We start from the raw sequence: 19,993 nt of genomic DNA on the forward strand, positions 1-19,993 counted from the left end.
TAGGGGACTGGAAGCTAAAACATACAATGAACAGTTGCAGGAACTGGGCATGGATAGTCTAGGGAAGGACCAGGGGAGGCAGGATAGCAGTCTTCCAATATTTGAGGGGCTGTCCCAGAGAGGAGGAAGGGGTCAAGCTATTTTCTAAAGCACCCAAAGACCAGATGAGGAATAATGGCTGGAAACTGATTTAACCTGGAAATAAGGAGAAACTTTCTGACAACCATCCCTTGGAACAGAAGTTGCCCTCGGAAGTTGTGGGAGTATCATCACTTGAGACTTTCAAGAAGAGATTGGACTCCCATCTATCAAAAATGGTGTAGGGTCTGCTGCTTGGGTGGGGGGTTGGACTAGATGACCTACAAGGTCCCTTCCAACTCTGATTCTCTGTAATCTGAAGATGTACAGTCCCAAAATTATTCAACGGGAAGGCAAGATCAAAGCACCGGAAGTCACAGTGTCTGGTCTGTGTGTAGAAGCGTTTCATTTCAACCCTGGGCAGGACCAAGAAAGATATCTTCTTGGAATGCTGCACCCGTTTTAAGAATTTCTCGTCCAGCAAGATGTAAAAGTTCTCCCCACGTTTCTGATCAAGAGGACTAGTTTAGAAAGCCACCAGACACAGTGGCGCAGTGGTTAGAGTGCAACCCTGCAGGCTACTCCTGCTGCCTGCCGGCTGCCTGCAATTTGGCAGTTCCAATCTCATCAGGCTCAAGGTTGACTCAGCCTTCCATCCTTCCCAGGTCAGTAAAATGAGGACCCAGATTGTTGGGGGCAAGAGGCTGACTCTTCAAACCGCTTAGAGAGGGCTGTAAAAGCACTCTGAAATGGTATATAAGTCTTAAGTGCTGTTGCTGAGCATCAAATGAAAGGGAAGATTAGGACAGGCATAGAAAAGTAAGCCGCCCTCTTTCCCATAACCAATCATGGTGAAGGGCCTCCTCCTCCTCCTCCATTTCTAAAAAGACCAATGAGTTCACACGTCCTCTGTTATGAAAGAGGTGAAGAGGTGGACCTGTGGACCTTCAGATGTTATTGAGCTACCATCCCTAGAATCCATCAGTCAACTAAAAAGATACTCCTTTGGTCTTTTTTAGCTGCCAGCAGAAAGTGGGGAAAACAGTGCATTCCTCAAGTGCCTAGATAATCGACCTGGCAGCCCAAAGTTGTCAGAGCGCAAGAATATTACTGGAGAGCATGATCGATGTCTCTTGGCTATGGATGTGTCCCATTGGAGAATATACATTCAGGGGGTGGGGGTGGGGGAAGACCAGCGGGGGTCAAGGGGCAAATTAAAGATGTATTTTAGTGTTGGTTGGCTGTCAGGGCTCCAACATATCCACCCCTATTCAAATCATAAGTCTCTAGCCGCATCTCTCGGTGAAAAGAAAATTGATTTATTAGAAGTGACCATGAGGGTCTTAGCTTGGTTTTTCATCCAGGTAACACCAACTTCTAATAAATCAATTTTTTTTTCACCGAGAGATGTGGCTAGAGATTTGAAAGGGGGTGGGTTTGTTGGAGCCCTGACACCTTCACTATTGGCCGTGCTTGCTAGGAATGTTGGGAATTGTAGTTCAGCAAGACCTGGAGGTTACTTGGCCAATCAAAGACCAAAGAGAGCTGAGAGGTGACATGCAATTACCAAAGAAGTCCCTCACCTCTTGTCAAGTGACTGGGCTATAAAGACCCTACAGCTTTCATTTACCACTGCCCTGCCATACATGTTGAGCCCTTACAGATATACGTGCCTTTATATAATAGACTCCCACAACCATGGATTGTCCTCAGTCCATCTGGACATCCAAGCGGTTCACAATGTCCTTGTCCACATAGCGACAGAAGAGGAAGAGAAGGTTGCTGGGAAGGTGAAGAGGTTCCACCATGGAGATTTTGGGAACTTGAGACAGCTCTCTTGCAACAAGGAGCACCAAATCCACCCTGTGAAGAATGACACAAGAGCAACCGTAGGCAACCCAGCATTGATCAGCCCGCCAGACTAGGATCGTTCTGCTCCCCAGGGGGTTCCTCACCATGTTTCCAAATCTTTGCTATCAGGCTTTGGGGATGTATCTGAAGAGTGGCATCTCTCACCATGGCTTAAGAGCAGGTACAGCAGCGAGATGGCAAACTTGGGGAAAGAGGGTGGAAGATTAGAAACCCACCAAGAAAGCACTTGGATTCAACTTAAGTCACTGTCTAGACGGGAAAACTTTGGAATTACGTACAACCTAGATCCAGGATGGTGAACCTATGGCATGTGTGCCACAGGTGCAGGCACGCAAGCCCCAGGCAAACTCACCTCACCGTGCATGCGGGCACCTCCTGGCTGATTTTCGGGCCTTTTTCAGCCTCCCAGAGGCTCGAGGGAAGCCTCTGCAGCCTTTGGAGGCCGAAAAACAGGCCCGCCTTGTCACTTCCTATATTTCCAGAAATACCGGAAGTGACAAAACAGGCCCATTTTTTGGCCTCCAAAGGCTGCAGAGGCTTCCCTCGAATCTCTGGGAGGCCGAAAAAAATCAGCTGGGAGGCGCACGCATGCACAGTGCAGGTAAGGGAGTGGCGGGGGGAGGAGAATTGCATGCGTATGCGCAGAGGGCGTGGCCCCCCTGCACGCATTGCCTTCTGGGTGCTGGCACATGAGTGAGCATGCAATTTTTGGCACAGAAGCCCAAAATGGTTAGCCACCACTGTCCTAGACCAGGAGTCGCCAACCTTTTGAACCTCAGGGACCACCAAACTCATAATTTTAAATCCCAGGGACCACTAACTGTTTCTGTGGGCATGGCCTAATTTGTGGGTGTGGCTTGGTGGTCACATGACTGGCTGGGAATGGCTTGTATGTAAATATTATAAATATTTATATAAATATTGATTTTTTTTATAAAAAAAGAGAGCAACTTTTACACAAAATCAGGCAAAGCAGGCAGGCAGATTGAGTTGCTCACAGAATCATTCAGTGATCTATCTATCTGCCATCAGCTAGCTCAGTCTGTCACATGAAATTTGCTTGCCGTGAGTCTGCCCTGAATAACAGAACCTAAGGGAGGTTCGGCTGTGCTTAAAAGCAGAGCTGAAGATCTAAAGACTAGCTAGAAAGCAAGAAATCCAACCATTTCCTGCTTCCTAACTAATCTAAATCTCCCGGCAAAGCCTTGTGTTTCTGCGCAGCCTGGATTAATTGCTTTCGGGGGGTGCTCTGAGGGTGAGATTTCTCTGCATCCCACCAAAATTTTCTCACGGCCTACCATTTGGCAACCGCTGACCTAGATGGTACTTGCTAAGAAAAAATTCTACACCTCACTCCAGGATGGATTCCGCTCAGAAATGTGTACACTCCCATACCTTATTGCCAAAGACCAAAGCGAGGGATTGCTTGACAGAATCAGGCTGCAACTGGGTGAGTTTCTGGAGGACGTCCATCAACTGTCTAAACGTCAACTGCCCAATGGTGTCACAGAGAGGATTGTAGAGGACAGGGAGGGTCTGCCAGAGTCAAAGGGGCCAAGAGGAAGAACAGCAAAGTGACAAAACATTAGATCAAACCCAAGTCTTCCACCCTGGGACAAATTATTACATCCAGTCCATAGACCAGAGATACTGGAATCCAGTCAACCATTGTATCTAAGCTGGGTTCACCCACGGGACTAAACCACAATGTTGCCAGCATCCTAAATGGACCATCCCTGCACTGTGTTCATTCAGGTTTACCACTTCATATGTTTAGTGAAGTTAGCCAGTTGTAGTTTATTCAACCAATCATAGCTAAACCAAGGCACGCGCGTGCGCACACACACCTTTTTTTTTTAGCAATATCGAGCCACAGAACAAATTCAGATTGTAACCTTCCCACCCCGCAGAATAAGCTTGGGACCTCAACTCAAATGAAGTTCGTCCATTTTGTCCCATTGGTTTCTGAAGACTTTGGGTCAGAAGAAATCAAGCCACTCTGTGAGGTGGTTCTTAGAAATGCAAAATGCTTGCTTTGCGTGCAAAAATCCCACCGTGCAAGGATCTCCAAATATCCGGGTAATGGCTAAAGGAGAACTAGGGTGAGAACAATTACCTCCTCCAGCAAGTCCTTCTTGATAAGCACTGCTAGGTGTTGTACAATGTTGACAAGGATTATCTTGGCTTGCTCTGGGGACAGATGTGGTAGGAGACGGGCCACTAACCGCTTCCCTTTTCTAATCAGTAGAATCTGTAGAAACTCCTCTTGCACCTCTCTGAAAGGAAAAGAAAACATCCAAGGAAATCAAAGCAAAGACTTTGTGAGGAGTGAGAAAAACTACACGTCAAAGAGCTCAAGAGTATAGCTACAGAAAAGTCCTGGAATTTCCAGAAATTATCCAGAATCACTCTTGAGTGGTGAGGTGGCCTGGGGCGGAACTCTCATGAGTTCCATCTTAGGTAGAGGCAGATATTTCTCTCTCTCTGGGCGCAATGGGAATGTATCTGCTGGAAAAAAAACCCTCCGTACTGGCAACAGGAAGGGCATCTGGCCAGTAAAAAAAACCCAGCTCCATTCAGTTGCTCAGACTCCACTCCATGAGGGAGGATGGGGTCGTTAAAAGGAGATGAATCATAGAATCACAGAGTTGGGAGGGACCTTGGAGGTCATCTAGTCCACCACCCCCTGCTCGAGCAGGAGATCTGCCTAGGATCGAACTCGCAGCCTCTCGATTGTGAATCAGAATCACTCTTGATAAGAACAACAATTCCCAGTCAATGGGTAGAGAATGGCCTTCTCAAAATTGAAAGCAGAGGGTCATAGAGCAGGGAGGATGTGAACCTCACAGTTCCAGACCACGTGGAAAACGTTCGTTAGCACAGGGGTCCTCAACTGGGCCACCCAAACAAGTGAAGCTCCATCTGCAGGAGCCAGGCTGCACACAAAACCACCACCTCCTCCGGTCCGCAGACAAATCTTTCCCCATGGAACCAGTCCCTTGTGCCCCAAAATTTTTTGGAGAAGGGGGCACTGCTTTAGCAGGAAAGCAGAAAGAAGAAGAGAGGTAACTGTTGGTACTGTTAAGAAAGCAGCTGAAATGAACTTATGCAGACACTAAGTCATTGTAAAGGTGCTCTCCTGTTACCCTTATGTCACTTGTCTTGGACTTACTCTTTGCCAGAATGCTTTTCAATTCTCAGTGCTTGGTAGGTGCGCTCTACCACGTGGAGAAGCTTCTCACATAACCGGGGATGCATCTCCTCTGGGGCCTCATCCAGTTTCCGCTGAATCTCCTCTATCTCCAGGAGCAGAAGGTACATCTGTTTCGAGAGCATATAAAACATCAGCCAGGACTTTTAATCTACTCAACTGTTAAACCTTACAAACGTATAAAGAAGCAGCCAGCAGCCACTTACATTCTCGATCTGGTACAGTACTTGTATCCGTTGATTTCCCACCGCCTTGGAAAATAAGAGAGAAGGAAACGAAAAGATTTGAGTCGCTAGAAAAGTAGCCGCCGGCAGCGCGTTCTAACGAATCTGCAGGCCCCTTCCCACTGAATTTGCAACGACTTCTCCAGACGAGTTGCAGACCGTGGAGCAATTAAATGGCACGCTGTGTCCGTCCGACGTCCAGGACAAATGTTGATTTAATAGGTTTAAGACGGGTGGGCTGCTTGCGGTTTGCAGGGGATCTGGAGAGACCCTAAGTGAAGATTCTGTGCAGTTTGGAACAACCCCCAAATCCCACTCGCGGCTGACCCCGCCCTGCCTCTCCCAGGTGTTGTAATGTCGAGGCAGTCGAGTTGTTTGATCATGAACAACTGAATCACGATGATCTTTATTGGAGTCTAGTCTTGCATTTATACACATTTTTAATTATCCTCCATCACTGGTTAACTTTGGTTACTGCTTAACTTTCGTTACTGTTTAGCACAGTAATTAATACAATTAATTATCTCTAGTTAAAGTCTAACATATGTTGACTTCCTCTCTCTAATCCTCCTTTAGATTAGTGACTTTGTTTGCCTGAGTTGTATTTGCTTGGAAACCATTCTTTATCTGAGGTTGGCCATCCGAGATTGGAACATTCCTGCAATTACAACTCTACACCCAGGAGTCCCCACAAGGCCCGTTTTGGATGCAGGTAAGTGCAGGGTGCACACGGAGGCTCGAGGAGGATGAAAAACGGGCTTCTTGGAAGTTCGGGAAGGCCAGAAATGAGCCCATTTCCAGCTTCCAGAGAGCCTCCGGAGTCCGGGGAGGGCAAAAACACTCCCCCTCCGGCCGTGGTGCAGGAGGCCGATTAGGCCATGCCTACCACGGCCACGCCCACCCAGCCACCGGGCAGAGAACCTGTTGCTAAATTTTTTGAAATTTTTGAATTTTTGAAAATTTTTGTACGTTATTTGCAACAATCTTCTCCCCACCCCGCCAAAATATATAAAGAGAGGCCCCCTCCTGATGCTGCCATTCAGGTACAGGGTGGGCGAAACGATCGGGCACCTACCTGTTCCACAGAGAAATGGTGCACAGCATCGATAGCCCTGCGGGGACTGTAGCAGGTAGACACGGCTACCTGTCCTAAGGATCCGGGAATCCGCACTACTGGCAGAGGAAGTCGCTATTAGGAGAGGTTCGCGCATTTCCATGCCTTAGAAAGACCCCCCACCCCTTTGCACTGGACTTACTAGATTCATAGCTGTCCACTCTTTGGATATACGGGGTGACGAGCTTAGGGACGTCTGGTTTACTTCCTGCCAAGAATCCTTTCTCGGCTTGTTTGTGCTCCAGCTTGCGATAATATTCCTAGGGACAAAGTAGGACACTTGGGTCAGAGGAGGAAGAGCCTACAGTATATAAATTAGGGTTATCTTTAGAGCAGTCCCTGGTGACCCCAACCTTTTGGGCACCAGGGACCGGTTCCATGGAAAAAGATTTTTTTCCATAGACCGGAGAGGAAATTGAGTTGCCTTCAGAAGTTGTGGGAGCTTCATCCCTGGAAGCTTTCAAGAAGAGACTGGACTGCCATCTGTCAGAAATGGTGTGTAGGGCAAGGATCTTCCAAACTTGGCAAGTTTAAAACTTGTGGACTTCGACTCCCAGAATTCCTGAGCTGACATGATTGGAGGAGGAATTCTGGGAGTTGAAGTCCAGAAGTCTTAAATTTGTCAAGTTTGAAGACCCCTGGTGTAGGGTCTCCGGCTTGGGTGGTGGGTTGGACTAGAACAGGGGTCTCCAACCTTGGCAACTTTAAGACTTGTGGACTTCAACTCGCCAGCTGGCTGAGGAACTCTGGGAGTTGAAGTCCACAAGTCTTAAACTTGCCAAGTTTGGGAGACCCTCTTTTGGGTCCTTCAAGAGAGCCTTCTGCTTCAGGAGGTGCCTCATGCGTTCCTTGGCTTCCTCATTTCCTCCCTTGATAGCATCACTTCCAAAGGAACAAGGATGCCCCTACAACCACAAGCAATCCATTGTGATGCCCATCCACCACGCCATGGATTCTCCCCTGCCCGGCCCACAAGCTGAGACCGGTTCCACCCATTTCCTGCACTCACCTGGTAATAATAATCATCCCGCTCGGGATTTTCACTCTGCAGCTGCAACATCTGTACCTTTATCACCCAATCTTTTTCAACTGGAGTCATGAGGCCGGAGAAAGGATCCACTTCTGAGGGCTGGGAGTCCACGGAAGGAAGTCTTGGAAGCAAGCAGGAACACTTATCTATGAGATACGTTTTGAAACTCCCCTGGTCCAAGAAGTCAACTTCAGCCAAGAAATATATCTTCATTTTACCTTTAACTCTCTGGGGCAGATTTTGAAAGAGCCCTTGAATCATCTGGACCAACAAGCCATGAATGGAAGGTCAGTAGCCAACATAAGTCAAAATTTTATTTTGAAGGCCTTACCTTAAATCTGGGATTTGTTCCACCAGATGGGATTTAGCGCGTGGAACAAGTACACTAAGCCACACAACCCTTCATGTATAAGGCACTGAGGCAAGGATAGGAAATCTGGGGACAACCCAACGGTAAGGTTATCTCACGCTCAATAATTCAGCCCTGGTTAGAGGTGGTATTCGCTTCTTGTCCTCGCAGTCTGGTTGACTTGACCACACATAGCCACCATTGCAATCTGTATAATGTTTCTTTCGATACATGAAATATCACGACTCGAGTCAACCACCGTGGCTTTGTTCCCCCTTTTTCTATTTTCCCTGCCCCGTTACCTCGCTTCTTGTCCTCGCAGTCTTTGGGTCAGAAATCGCTGGTGCAAAGGGTGCAACTGGGTCATTGTGCTGGGCAAGCTAGGAAAACGGAAGACGAATGAGAGCAGTGAACGCCAACTCTCTTCGGGGTGGGAATGGGGGAAACCAAAGCGTGGTCTGAATCCCCGTTTACCTGAACTTATGTTGGCTGCCAGCCGGTGGGCTGAAAGGTGGTGTTTTAGGGGTGTGGGTCGAAGCCCACGTTGGGCTGCTGGCATTGGAAAAAAACGGCTGGAATGGAGGTGGAGAACCATATCCTGACATCTGGAGAGGGAACACACTGAGGGGTTAAATCCTAACCGCTTTGGTCGTTCTGTTCTTCAACCGTAACAATACAAGAGCACACAATAGATACAAACTCAAGGTGAACTGCACCAACTCAATTATAGGAAATACGACTTCAGCAACACAATGGTCAATGCCTGGAACACCTTACCTGACTCTGTGGGTTTTTTTCCCCCAAATCCCAAAAACTTTAACCTTAGACTGTCTACCTCACCCCATTCCTAAGAGATCCGTAAAGGGCATAAGGGCACCAATGTGCCTACCGTCCCTGTCCTAATGTTCCCGCTTATTCTTACCCATTTCCTGTATTAATATTCATGTTTATACCTATATCTGTTATCTAATGCAGCAGTCGCCAACCAGTGGCCAAGGACCACTGGTGGTCCATGAGAAAATTTTGGTGGTCCGCAGAGAAATGTCAAAGCATCCCCCAAAGCAATTAATCCAGGCTGCGCGGGAACACAAAGGCTACGCCGCCCACATGGCCCACGGGAACACAAGGCTTGCGTTGCTTGCATTGCCAACAAGAAGAGGTAGCGAGGGGAGTGGGGAAAGGGCGGAGGGGGGGGAACTTGCCCCATTCGCCCCACGCGCCTGGCCTGGCCACTGGGCTGCTTCTTTCTGCTTCTTTCTTCTTCTGCTTTTGGCTGCACGCAAGGAAAGCAGCAAAAGTCTTTCTTTCTCTCCCCCAAACTCCACCAGAAATGAGTCCTTGGGACCTTGCAAGGCCTCCTGCTCCAAGAGGCTGCGCCGGCATGACAAGTCTCACAAAAACTTGTTTCTGGTGGGTTTTGGGGGAGAAAGAAAGACTTCTGTTGCTCCTGCTGCTTTCCTTGCATGAAGCCAAAAGTCTCTATCTTTCCCTCTTCTCTCTCTCCCCACCCCCCGAGAACGGAGCTGGAGATGGTATCTTGCGATCCCAAAGAATGATTGACCTGTAGGGAAATGGGATAGGGAATTTTCCTGCAGACTTTTTTGGGGATTCTCCCAGGGTGTCTGCTGCAAATTATGAGTTTGGTGGTCCCTGAGGTCCAAAAGATTGGCCACCCCTGATTTCTAACACATGCTCAACAAATAACACAAATAAATAACTTTTTAAAAAATAAGGTGCAAGATCAGAGTGACCTAATGAGTGTTCAGCAGTCCGAAATCTCTTTAAAGGATTTTGAGAAGGAATCACCTCTTGTATACTCTCGCTTAACAAAGAAGACCTGGCTAAGGACACCTTGGCTGCTTCTCCAAACCAGGGTAACAAAAACCCCTTTTCCAGCAGAGTACAGGTACAGCTCTTTGTACAACTCTTATAGCTTATAAATTTTGGTCACCCTACTACAAAAAAAAATGATATTGAGACCTTGGAAAAAGTTCAGAGAAGAGCAACTAAGAGGATCAAAGGCCTGAAGACTAAACCACAGGAAGAACACCTGCAGGATTTTGTTGTGGTTAGCCGGCAGCAGGTACGGACGGCTGAGGAGAGCGAGGACTCAGATAAGGGGCCAGGACCATCAGGGAATGGACTGCTATCTTCAGAGATTGTGGGGGCTGGCAGCAGCGATGAGGAGGTTCCCGAGGAGCCTGTGCCAAGTGCACATCCATGAAGGATTACTCGGAGGAAAGAACAGTTACAACAGCACGGGTGACTCGGGAGTAAGGCTGCAAGGTAATGGCCCCTCCCTCAAGAGGATAAAAGCCAGGTTTGGAAAAGCGTTCTTTGCAGACAGCAAAGAAGCTCCAAAGTTCAACTTGTGGACAACTTAGTTCATGTTTGGATAATCTTGTAAATTAGTCCTTATCTCTGGGTTTTTGGCAGCCTTGACAAACAAATTGGCAAGGCTCTTTCTTGTCAGAGCTAATTAGTGGAAAGGAACAGAATTCGTTATTAAACCTTAAAAGGTGGGGGCTGCTGCCTTTGTCTGTGTTTACTCTTTGGGATCCCGGTTGGGTCAGAACAGATTTGGGGTTGGCTAGTCTAAAGAAAAGAAGAATTAGGGGTGACATGAGAGCAGTATTCCAGTATTTGAGGGGCTGCCACAAAGAAGAGGGGGTCAAATTTTCTCCAAAGCACCGGAGGGCAGGACAAGAATGGAAACTAATCAAAGACAGAAGCAACCTGGAACTAAGGAGGAACTTCCTAACAGTGAGGACAATAAACCAGTGGAACAGCTTGCCACCAGAAATCATGAGCGCTCCATCACTGGAGGTTTTTAAGAAGAAACTAGACAGACACTTATCTGAAATTCTACAGGTTCTCCTGCTTAAACAGAAGGCTGGACTAGAAGACCTCCAAGGTCCCTTCCAACTCATTCCATGCCATTCCATTCTCTCTCAAGTTACAACTATAGTGGAGCTTGCCCATTACACTCATAACTTGGAGTACGCATCTCAAATGACCTAAGTGCTAGAGCCCACTGTAACTACATAGCCAAAAAGGCATTAAGAGTTGTTAACCTAATCCTGTGTAGCTTTTTCTCTGGTATTATCACACTGCTAACTAGAGCATACAAAACATTTGCTAGACCAATACTTGAATACAGCTCATCAGTCTGGAACCCGCATTACGTATCTGATATTAATACAGTGGAGAAAGTCCAGAAATATTTCACAAGAAGAGTTCTCCACTCCTCTACTTGTTGCAGAATTCCTTATGCCACCAGACTTGAAATTCTAGACCTAGAACTATGCCACCTTCAGTCCGATTTAAGTATAGTATATAAAATTATATATTGCAAAGTCCTACCTGTCAATGAATACTTCAACCATAACAATACAAGAGCACACAATAGATACAAACTCAAGGTAAACCGCACCAAACTCGAATGCAGGAAATATGACTTTAGCAACAGAGTGGTCAATGTCTGGAATACTCTACCTGACTCTGTGGCTTCTTCCCCAAACCCCAAAAGCTTTAACCTTAGACTGTCTACTATTGACCTCACCCCTTTCCTTAAGAGGTCTGTAGGGGCATGCATAAGCGCATTTTTCTTATATGTATCCATTTCATGTATTCATAATTATATTTATACTTATACTTGTTATCTTATAATCACTTGACAAATAAAATAAATAACCCATGCAGATTGCAAAACTGGTCAGGCTGACTGGGGAATTCTGGGAGTTGAAGTCCAGACACCTCCCCCAGTGGCCAAGGTTGAGGTACTCTGTCCCAGAGGTACAATATTCAAATTCCATAGCACATCACCTGATTACGGCCAAACAGACGACGTATCCTACGGGATGGAGTGAACGGATAAGGCGGTCTTATGGAAGGCGGCATCACTCGAGGTTGCTGCAAGAGAGGAAGAGGACCGGAGCAGTGACAATCATCAAAATTGAGAAGTTCAAACGTATATAGACAACTCGACTATATATAAAATACATATTAAAACCAGAATCCTGAACTCTTAGAAGATCTTGGCACCAACTCAAGCCAACGGTTTTTATTATTCAACCACGCGCAACGAGGTTCCTGCTAGAGCCCGGAGCTTCTGCAGAATCAATCAATCGTTTCCCTTACTTGACACATGAAACGCTGAAGAGTGGGAGTCCTGCCATGGAAAAACGAGCAGTGCCCATCAGGGGAATCGAGGTAGTTGGTCCACATCGGTGAAGTCAGGAAGTCTAGATTGGAAGCGGACCGAGACATCCTTTCTAGAGCCTGAAGGACAAGAAATGACAGTCAACCTCGAATTGCAATTCGAGATGGGCTCGTTGACAGGAGGCACACCAAAGCACTGTCACAATGCAGATAAAAACCAGGCGAAGCTTCAAGTTGCACCGCTGGGCATCTTGACTTCTTTTGGCACGTCCTCTGGACACGTCCCTTGCAGACCACAACTTTGGGGCACTTCACTCACTATGTTTAAAACTCCGTAGGACTGAATTTAAGGGTAAGTATTTGGCTTCTGCTCTGAAGCGGATTTTCAGACCTCAACCATCCTTGTTTAATCCCACATTTCAGTTGGAAGTGAAATGACCTCTCAAGAGGAGGAAAGAGGAAGAAGCTGAAGATAATTTGGGACCTTTTAGGCCCGAAGTATCAATCGTCCTGATTTTAAAGCAATTAAGACCAAAAGGTATTAGGAGAAAAGTATAATTTGGAGTGTCTTCCAGTGGCAGAAGGGTAGAGAACCACAGAAGGTGAAAATAGGCTACCAAAATGCCATTTTTGAAAATTAATCCAGAATTCTGTTTAATTAAGGCAAATGGGTCTGATATCATCTCTTGCTTTTTCCTCTCTGAACTCCTTCCTTCCTTCTCTCCTTCCTTCCCCCTTTCCTCCTTTCTTCCCCCTTCTTTCCTTCTCTTCCTTCCTCCCTTCCATCCATCTTTGATCATATCCACACTAAGACGTTCTCATTCGGAAAATAAAAGCCCCCTCCTCTAAAATATGAGAAGCTTCAAACACTTCTAAGGCTTCTTCAAGACCCAGAAGACCGGGTTCACGCAAGGCTTTCCGTCATGGTGTGGTTTTTGTTTTTGGCTTGCGGTGCTGGATGGATCCAGCTGCCGCTGTTTTGAACACCCTGCCTTATGGCTGGCTCAGTGCTGGATTCACGCAGCCCATCCCGGTTTAGGGCAATTAGTGGTAGCCAAGCTTAATCAACTTGGGTAGATGATAAAGCCAACCAGAGAGAAAGAGAGTTACCTGTATCACAGATAACGACGGGGCCCTTCTCAGAATTGGATTCCACATGCAACTCTTTAAATGGGGCTAAACAGGAGGGGGGAAAATAGATGCAAAGATGAGCAAAGAGGCAAAATGACTGCAAGCAATTGGTACAGTTAGAGCATTCAAGGCTGCTTCTATTGCTCACTAGCTCGATACCCATGCTTTGCTACGAAGCTATGTGATCGGGCTTAGCTTTTGGGGAGGAAAATAAGTGTGTGTGTGGGGGGGGATTTCTGCCTCTGCCTACTGGCATCCATCAGTATTCATCTGGTTAGCATGTGAGATAGTTGAGGGCTGTTTGGAAACTGAGACAGTATTTGCTATGTGAGCAAGGAGACAGCAAGGAGCCTGGGCGTGGCTTAGCTCAACTGTTCTGTACTAAAGCTGCTTGCTGCTGTAAAACTGAAACTGAAACTCCTTTGCTTGTGTTTTGCATTTGGCACAGATTTCTTTTCAGGTGGGGAGGGGAAGTAGAACTCCTTAGCATCAGAGCGCGTTAATAATAATAATGTAGGAAATACTCTAAATGTTGCGATAGTCATTTCGAAAAATCCTTTCTTTAGCGAGCCCCTAGAAGCCAAGAGGGACATAGGTGCCAAATTTCCAAGTTTGTAGACTTTACGGTTCTGGAGATTTTGTGATGATGCGTGAGTGGTGTTTCGCTTTTATATATGGATAGATTTGTTATCCATTTAGAAAGGCAGTTCAGCCCAATCGTTAAGGCTAGAAAGCAGGAGATGGTGAGTTCTAGTTCCACCTTACTCACGAAAACTAGCTGGGTAACTTTGTGCCAGGCCCTCTTTCACTCTCAGCCTAACCCACCTCACAAGTTGGTTGTTGTGGGGAAAAGAGGAAGCTGTGTTGTGATATATTGGCTGCCTTGGTTCACAGCGGAATGTTTGTCTGATGGATCCGTTCAACAGCAGCCCCTTCCTGTAAAATCCTGCCTAACCCCAACCCCGCTTTTTGTATTTCCTCCATTAGTACACATTCATCAGAAGGGGAGGGAGAGTAGAAGTTAAACCGTCTTACCAAGTAATCGGGAGAAAAATCTGAAAGATGGTTGGCCAGTTTGCTATCAAGAATAGCAGAATCTTCATTCTGCAAAGAGAAACGAAGGGATTCAAAGAAAGAAAAATCACAAAAATGCCACCAAAGAGGAAACAGGATGTCCTAAATCCAAAATGAGCACTTGCACAACTAATTTTATTTTATTTTTCAGGGGCATTATCGGCATTACAAAATATCAGTTACGGATTTTATTTTTGGCTATGCATTTGAAATTAAAGCGTGGAATTTTTTCCCTATATGTGTAATTCCCCCTTTGGTCAATTACAAAATTATAATTTGAAGTCAGATATGGTAGTGGATATTTTTATTTAACATATACCTCACCATTATTTTATTTTTATAAAGAACTCAAGGTGACAAACATACATAACGATCCTATTTTCTCCATAACAATTACCCTATAGGCAGAGGTGGTATTCAGCCGGTTCCGACCAGTTCTGGAGAACCGGTAGCAGAAATTTTGAGTAGTTTGGAGAACCAGCAAATACCACCTCTGACTGGCCCCGCCAACCCCATCTATTCTCTGCCTCCCATCGAGTCCCAGCTGATCAGCTGGGTCTTCTTTGGTTGCTCTGCACAGGAGAACGGAGCTGGAAAGCAGGTTAGTGGGGTGGGGAGGGAATGAGGATTTTGCAGTAACTTTCCCACCATGCCCACCAAGCCACGCCCACAAAACCGGTATGTAAATTTTTTTGAATCCCACCCACTGTCTATAGGGTAAGTTGGACTGAGACATTGTGACCAGCCCCAAAGTCACCCAGCTGACTTTCATGCTTAAGGTTGGACTAGAATTCACAGACTCCTGGTTTCTAGCCTGACTTGAAATTCTAGACCTAGACAACCTAGAACTATGACGCCTTCGGTCCGATCTACGTATAGTACATAAAATTATACATTGCAATGTCCTACTCGTCAATGAATACTTCAGCTTCAACCATAACAACACAAGAGCACACAATAGATACAAACTCAAGGTAAACTGCACCAAACTTGATTGCAGGAAATACGACTGCAGAAACAGAGTGGTCAATGTCTGGAATACTCTACCTGACTTTGTGATTTCTTCCCCAAACCCCAAAAACTTTAACCTTAGACTGTCTACTATTGACCTCGCCCCTTTCCTAAGAGGCCTGTAGGGGGCGTGCATAAGCGCACCAACGTGCCTACCGTCCCTGTCCTATTGTTTCTTCTTATTTTCTTATATGTATCCATTTCATGTATTCATAACTATGTTTATGCTTATACCTGTTATCTTATAATCGCTTGACAAAATAAAATAAATAAATAAGTAGACCAAGGTGGACCAAGAGAAGACTATTGAGTTTACTCAGTGATTTACAGCCTTTCCATCTTCTCTCAGCTTAATCTACTTCACATGGAGATCCCCGGTCATACCACTGCCAGGTCCTGAGAGAAGATGGCTTCTAGATGAAAGAAGGAGCAAAACTTGAGGTCCCCTTCCATAGCTTAGAGAAGACCTTTAGAGGCTACACTTTTAGGGAAGCAACTCAAACCTAGTGCACTTTCAACGGATTGGGGGAGATGTCCCTTCTTTCATAGCCAGCTGGTCTACCACCCCTTCTTTGTAGCTCATCTCCATTTTGAGAGCACCTATCAAAGGACATCATTCCCCAGGGTTCCCCTCACCTCCAGAAGAAGCTGACTGCATACAGCGCTCATAACAGCTGGATCTTCCAAGTCATGAAGTTTTCCTGCATTCTTACTTGTAGGCACCTCTCCATAGTCGGTCATGTCGTCGTCGTCTTCTTCTTCTTCTTCTTCTTCTACCTCCATGGTGCTATAAGCAAACTGGGGCTGAAACTCTTGGGAAAAACGCTCCTCTTCTTTTCCATCCTCTGCCATCAGTTCCGTGTCTGTAGATCCGGTCTCCTTTTCTTCTCCAGCATCGGCCACCTCCTCTTCCCTGGGGTCAATCACAGCCACTTTCGGAGATTCCATGGTCAAGGACTTTGCCACGTGGTCTTCAGGGTAGGTTTGCAAACCAAGAGAACAAACATCTAGGTCAATATGGAAACACCCTCAGGCTAAAAGGGGAGGTCTGTAACTGCAATAGAATTCTTACATTATCGCAATCTCACCCTAAGCAAGATTTCACACGATTAAAGGTCCTGGGTCCAAGCCATCTTATTATCTGTACTCCTTGCAACCGTACTAATTTCAGGATTTGGCGGATGTTACTAGATCCCTTTAGCTGTTGAAGGGGCTAAAGAGGTGGAAGACTATCATATAGTTCATGGTCTTTACAAGAGGTCCCTCTTGTAAAGAATGCTGTCAGGATTCCGGCAGTTGCCCTAATTAAATCACGAGTCTTGAGCCAAGCTTCAAAGGATTTATTAGGAGCGAACATGTCAGCATGACCTGTATGAAGCCTATTCTGAGACACGTAATTCATGTCACCACTGGTTTCCCCCACCCCTCTGAGTATATTATAATTCAGATTGTCCAATGGAACACATTCATGGGCTAGACGTCATCAATCACACTCTCCAACAGAGGATTTTCGGGCCCAGAATACCCGGTTGCCTCAGTTACAATTTCTGTAAGATCACTTTTGGAATGTTCATTTGCCGTCTGCTCATTGAAGGGGTTCCTCCTCCCCTTATTTCGTATACCAACTTGGAAATTGGCATAGGAGTGTTTTACAAGTTGACAAGTACTTTAAAACAGGGATCTCCAACCTTGGCAACGTTGAAGATTTGTGGACTTCAACTCCCAGAATTCTTCAGCCAGGTTCTGGGAATTGAAGTCCACAAGTCTTAACGTTGCCAAGGTTGGAGACCGCTGCTTTAAAAGAATACAATGTAAATAATACAATTTAATCACAATACTTTACTGATTAATTTGATATAAAATTAGCATTCATATATTAGGTTTGGTTTGTTCTGAGCCTTTGCAGACTGCAAATCTAGGGAAGTGACTTGGAAGTGACACATTACGCAATCTTAAGAAGGTTGCTTAGCTTAGTAACTAGGATAAATGTGCTCCGTGAACTTAACCCCTATTTAACTTGGAAGGGGTCATTTTCAACTTTTCAGATATACTTGTAAATTGGCCACATGTCCAATTGAATAGAGCAAACACTTCTATGAAACTCAATTATCAGTCATATTTTCATTATACAGTATTTACAAAAAGTATATTAATATTAATATACAGCTGTTTAACATCTTTGAAAATAAATCTGGTGCAGAATTTCATTCTAATTGGAAATCATTCTTGCATAACCACTATATATAGTTTTGTATCTCATCCAAGATTTGGGTCTTCCCTTCCCAAAACTATATTTCAACTTGACCTATAATGTTCAGTATTAATACAAAATGCTAGCAATAAGCAATATGTTGTTTATTGTTCAAGTATGTTCACTGACAAGTTCCATAGGGATAATTATCCACATCTTTTTAACAATGGGTTTTTATATTTTTAATCTCTTATTTATACTTTATATTCTTGTAAAGGAAAAAAAAGAAGAAAGAAAATTCAGTTACGACAGCTTTGGTTCACTTTTGTCCTGCTATACTATTTCATTACAAACTCTCTACGCCAACCACAGAAACCAGGATTTGCTGTTCCAGTATGTTTTACCTGAGCTGAGTGTTAAGTTTATATATAGATCAATTTCATCCTCTTCCGTTGCTGTGTCAGTGACAGGTTCGTCCCCTGTGTCCTCCCCCATCATGAAATAATCCTCTAGTATCTGATTAAAACAAACAAGAAAATGGAATCTCATAGATTTAAATTCCTCCTTGGAAAAGAATAAAGAATTTGACCAAAACAGGATATCAAACTGGGCCAATTCAAGAAAGTTTAAACTCAATAGTTTTGCTTCCATGTCTGTCTACTTCAGCCAGAAATAGTGTTTTGTACTGAGCCAGCATCACTGCTGAGTTACTATTATCTATACTAGCAGTAGTATTTCAATTCCTCTCCAACTGTAAGACAGCCAATCATTTTGTTTCCCTTTTAAGATTCCAGCCCTAGTGCTGAGAAAGGACAAACTAGTCCTGCACGGTCTCTAGCAGCCACGAGGAGGTGTAATCCACATTTAGGAGAGAACGAGGAGGAAACAACTCCGTGCGTAAAGAGCTCGCCCCGCGCGGAGCATCTTTGGAATTACGCGCTCCGGGAGTAAAGTCTTACTACTCCCGACCGCACGGACGCAGCCTACTCCGGGGAAACGTACTACTCGACGGTTGCGTTTACTACTCGTGCAAAATGCGGAAGCAAAGCACGCCAAGGAGGACGTAGCTTCCCCGAAAGGGAAGGCAAAAGGATGCAGCAGGATTGCAACTGGCACCCCGGTTTGGGTAGGGGCACTTCTGCAACCGGCTCCAGCATCCACCCGCTCACCCGCCGAGCCTCCGCAAGCGCCGGGTACTTACTATGTCCGGGGTCGCCGGGAATTCTCCTCCTTCGGCCATGGAGCCCTCGTAACACCTTCACCCAGCAGCGGTCACTCCCTGTGGCCACGCCGGCTCTTTTAAAGGGCCTTTTCGAGGGCGGGGCAGCCGGTCCGGGTCTCATTTAAAAAAATACACCCCTCCTCTTAAGGGGCTCAGCCACGGGGGGGGGGGTCGGGTCCCCGAGTGGCTCCCACGCGTGGGGCCAGCTGGTTTGCGATACTTCGACCAGATCCCTCGAACCCACAGTTGAGTTCAATAAAGCAGATTTTTTTCTTTTCTTTTTCACACTACTGTGAATTTTTTTTTTTTCATATCACGCTACTAACTAGAGCATACAAAACATTTGCTAGACCAATACTTGAATACAGCTCTGGAACCCGCATTACGTATCTGATATTAATACAGCGGAGAAAGTCCAGAAATATTTCACAAGAAGAGTTCTCTACTCCTCTACTCGTTGCAGAATTCCTTATGCCACCAGACTTGAAATTCTAGACCTAGAAAATCTAGAACTATGCCACCTTCGGTCCGATCTAAGTATAGTACATAAAATTATATATTGCAATGTCCTACCTGTCAGTGAATACTTCAGCTTCAACCATAACAATACAAGAGCACACAATAGATACAAACTCAAAGTAAACCGCACCAAACTTGACTGCAGGAAATACGACTTCAGCAACAGAGTGGTCAATGTCTGGAATACTCTACCTGACTCTGTGGTTTCTTCCCCAAACCCCAAAAACTTTAATCTTAGACTGTCTACTATTGACCTCACCCGCTTCCTAAGAGGTCTGTAGGGGGCGTGCATAAGCGCACCAATGTCCCTGTTCTATTTTTTTTCCTTATATGTATCCATTTCATGTATTCATAACTATGTTTATACTTATATTTGTTATCTTATAATCGCTTGACAAAATAAAATAATACAAAAAAGAATATTTGTAGCCTCAGAGTTGAATTGTGGGGTCTTTGATGCCCTCTGAGCTTGGTTGTTTTCTTGCAGACCTGTCATGACCCCACTAGATAACATCATCAGTGCTAGAAGGGAGTGGGATTTGCAGAGTGGAGGAGGACTGCTGTGGGGTCTTTGGTGGTCTCTGAGCTTGGTTGTTTTCTTGCAGACCTGTCATGACCCACTAGATAACATCATCAGTGCTAGAAGGACTAGTATAAACCCCATTCCGTTCTACACTGATGATGTTACCTAGTTGGGGCATGAAACATCTCTGCAAGAAAACCACCAAGTTCAGAGAGTCCCAAGGACCCGATTGTGTTCAATTGAATTGAACCCAGGTGTAACCCACCATGGGCAAATGGGTTGT

The 19,993-nt window shown here is 45.5% G+C and overlaps 1 protein-coding gene across 1 annotated transcript; it reads right to left on the bottom strand.

Annotated features, from left to right (window-relative positions):
• Positions 1-1,711: 1,711 nt before the first annotated feature.
• PATL2 (PAT1 homolog 2) lies at positions 1,712-18,686 on the bottom strand. The gene is made up of 18 exons (XM_087941767.1): positions 18,648-18,686; positions 17,851-17,962; positions 15,892-16,226; positions 14,206-14,274; positions 13,150-13,215; positions 12,019-12,159; positions 11,704-11,790; positions 8,353-8,483; positions 8,181-8,258; positions 7,509-7,650; positions 6,642-6,759; positions 6,461-6,558; positions 5,368-5,412; positions 5,123-5,271; positions 4,067-4,226; positions 3,346-3,486; positions 2,034-2,131; positions 1,712-1,941 (listed from the first exon to the last, which is right to left on the bottom strand). Exons 1-18 carry the CDS (start codon positions 18,684-18,686, stop codon positions 1,788-1,790), a joined length of 2,163 nt encoding a protein of 720 aa, XP_087797893.1. The 3' UTR covers positions 1,712-1,787.
• Positions 18,687-19,993: the final 1,307 nt, after the last annotated feature.

The sequence above is a fragment of the Pseudonaja textilis genome, chromosome 13, assembly GCF_049901715.1.
Source record: "Pseudonaja textilis isolate UNSWEBS1 chromosome 13, rPseTex1.2, whole genome shotgun sequence".
NCBI lineage: Eukaryota > Metazoa > Chordata > Lepidosauria > Squamata > Elapidae > Pseudonaja > Pseudonaja textilis.